This window comes from Cyprinodon variegatus, unplaced genomic scaffold (genome assembly GCF_000732505.1).
Source record: "Cyprinodon variegatus isolate N-32 unplaced genomic scaffold, C_variegatus-1.0 Scaffold269, whole genome shotgun sequence".
Lineage (NCBI taxonomy): Eukaryota > Metazoa > Chordata > Actinopteri > Cyprinodontiformes > Cyprinodontidae > Cyprinodon > Cyprinodon variegatus.
Window position 1 is genome coordinate 234,049 of NW_015150722.1, and position 2,978 is coordinate 237,026.

At 46.3% G+C, this 2,978-nt stretch overlaps 1 protein-coding gene across 5 annotated transcripts in view; it reads right to left on the bottom strand.

Annotated features, from left to right (window-relative positions):
* Positions 1–2,978, bottom strand: part of arhgap32 (Rho GTPase activating protein 32) — a 108,935-nt gene that overhangs the window by 25,273 nt on the left and 80,684 nt on the right. For 3 of the 5 annotated variants that reach the window (XM_015382901.1, XM_015382898.1, XM_015382902.1), the window contains 2 exons: positions 2,544–2,594; positions 2,225–2,299 (listed from right to left, as the gene is read on the bottom strand). The exons of 1 other annotated variant lie outside the window; for it this stretch is intronic. In XM_015382901.1, coding sequence (XP_015238387.1) covers positions 2,225–2,299; positions 2,544–2,594 — 126 coding nt within the window. The remainder of the gene's footprint in view (positions 1–2,224; positions 2,300–2,543; positions 2,595–2,978) is intronic. One more of the 5 variants, XM_015382899.1, reaches the window with a different exon arrangement.

A 2,978-nucleotide genomic window follows, 5' to 3' on the forward strand; every position in this document is an offset into this window, starting at 1 on the left:
CCTGCAGCCACCAAAGCTCCAGAACACTTTACCCTCCAGCTGCGAGCTCAAACTTCTGACTGGAAAAACTTTTTAAGAAACTGAAAGTTGACCAAATAAATGTCTTCAAGATTGGTCCGCTTGTTTTTGTTCCTATTTGCAGGAATCCCAAAGAACAGCTTAATGTGAGCATTTTGACTTCTCCTTTCATCTGAACATCGGTGTTAAGGTCAACTTTGACCTTCTGAGGTTTCACATCCTGACCTTCTATGAGGTTTGAAGTTTAATAAGTTGGAATCATTTTACCAGAAAGGCTTCTTTAGTTCAAAGCGTACTTATGTGCCTGAACGGTCTAGTCAAAGTCGAGATCAAAAACAAAGGTAGAATTTGCATCAATCATGTGTTCAGATGTTTCCCATCCAGTGTGAAAAACAGCGTCTCCTCTACTCCATGTTGGTCTAAACCAATACAACGCAGATAAAATGGTGTCTGATTGTGACAAAGTTTCTGTCAAAGCAACAACAGTCCCTTACTGAGGCGCCACTGAAACATATTACACAAAGCAGCCTGGATATTTTCACAGCAACAGGAAATGATCTGAAATCCTTGAAAACGGAAGACAAATCACACTCTGTCTCTCACATTCTCTCCCCGTCTCCCTTCCTCTGCCTCACATAACCAGCTGTCTTGGCTGGGATTTGCTCACAGCTGCCGAGTCGTCGGTTCCCCAACGCGATGAAGAGGAAAGCAGATAATAGCAGACTGTGCATCTGGGTCAGGTCTACTGGGCCGTCTGGAGAGCAAAGATATCTAACGGCCACTATTCATCTAAAGTTCCCGACTTGCTTATTTCTAATGAATTTCAAACACAAAGCCCCACTATTAATGTAGGGAAGCAGATTCTAATCCCAGTTCCAGCAGCGTTACGGATTAACGGCACGAGCTGCACGTTTGATTCGATCGGAGACAGCTGCGTGCCAACGGTTTCCATCCAGCAATAGTTGGCAGAGGGGGAAGTGGATCTAGGCAGAGCGAGGAGATTTTTCCAGAGCCGTGTGGTTCCCTGCAGGAATGTGTTCTTCCAGTCGCCATGGAGAGGGAGACAGAGAGACCGAGTCTCCCAGGACAAAGCTTTAACGATTCTTGGATGGGTTTATAGGGCCTTCATTGTGAACAGATGAAATAAATCCAGGCTGGTGGAGACCTAAAGCCGATGTATTCCTGCAGCAACCTTTCATCTTCCACCAAAAACAGAGGACTTTCCCCCACACAAACACAACCAGGAGCACCTTTCCTCTTCCTGTCGTCTCTCTGCTTCTATCAACAACAACATGAACACAAACATTGCAATATTCCAGTTTATTCAATTGATTTCAGTTTATTTCTATAGCGCCAATTCTGTCTCCTTGAACCCCAGTCAACCTCAGCAGATGGCTGCTCATTCTGAGCCTGGTTCTGGTTCTGCTGGAGGTTTTTCCTCTCCACTGTCACCACATGCATGCTCTGTGTAAGGGATTGCGGAGAAGGATCAATAGCTACCATCTCAACCTGCTCATCCAGGAGCAGAGGATCCAGAAAAGTCAATGAATGGATGCAATCAGCTGCTTTTCCTTTAATAGAAAACGTTGAACCTTTAATCTGACTGGATGATCCTGTCTGATTGATACGATGGGTTAGCCACACACATAAACTGAACTGACAGGGATGAAGTCTTCAGGACATCCAACAACCACTCAGATAATCTCCTGTGGAATGCACAGCACACTGCATGCATCAGCAGGAGGCCGCCAGGTACACTGGGAGAAATGCAGGACAGACTGGTGCTGGAGGGATTAATAGGACGGACAGCAGAAGACCGAAGCCAACTATGGACTGAATCCTTATTGTTTTGGACCATTTAACTGGAGAAAGTTAAAGCTGAGAACTGCTAACAGTTGAGCATCTGGATTCTAAGCGTCTTACCAAGATGGTAAGACGTTTAGAGGAGGAGTGGGAGGTATGGGTCCAAAGCTGAGACCCGGAGGTGAAAAGGGAACAGAAAATGGAAGGAAAACACATTTTACATTCAGGTATGTGAAAACAACTGATGTTTAAAATGTTTCCTACCAATAAAACTACCTAAAAACAAAGAAAACCTGAAACAACAGAGACGCACAGAGCTACCATCACCAGGAGAGGGGAGGAGGGTCTGTGAAGTTTGGAAGTGGCAGAAAAAACCCCAGGATTGTGGGGGGGATATCTCTACCTGAGCTCAGATTGTAGTGGTTTAGCGGGTCGGCCACCCATGCACTGTCCGGCATTACACTCTCCATCTCCAAGTCTGCATGCAATCCCCATGGACGGATGGACCAACACATTGGGATGGATGGAGGATGATGGAGACATGAGAAAATCAAAGGGAGAAAAGCACTTTAAGTCGGGTAACAAAGCAGCCGAGTCCTTATGTGTTCTAACTGAATTTATCTGCCGATTAAGGTTACAGGCTGAATGATCTAGTGGGTGTTCAGATGCAGGTGAGTGAGGCTGAATACTCAGACAGGTGAGGTGTGTATACCAACACGCACAGGGGGGGAAGAGACTCCATGAAGCAGGCGGCAGGCCGGAGGAGGGGGAGGCTGAGGCAGAGGAGTCACAGTCAGAGGCATGCTAAACAAACGGAGACATGCTAAAACCGGCTAACATCATGAACAACGCAAACAAGCACAGCAGCGCAGACAGTAGCCGTTTCTCAATACGCGTCCTCATGTGTTCTCCTGAAACGTCCTCAGCCTGTTTCAATTCACAAGAACAGCAGACCGAGAACGGACAAAGTCCCCGGATGTAGTTCTGGCCCCTCCCTCTTTAGTTGACTTGTCCGTTCTCCAGACTGACAGCTGTCCCAGCATGCACTGCGGCAGCAGCAGCTTCCAGGTTAAGTAATTAGTTAGAGTATTAAGCTAAAAGTTCTCTTTTCTGTTGCTGCTGTTCAATAAACGTACGTTTTAAGATCATTTGAGATG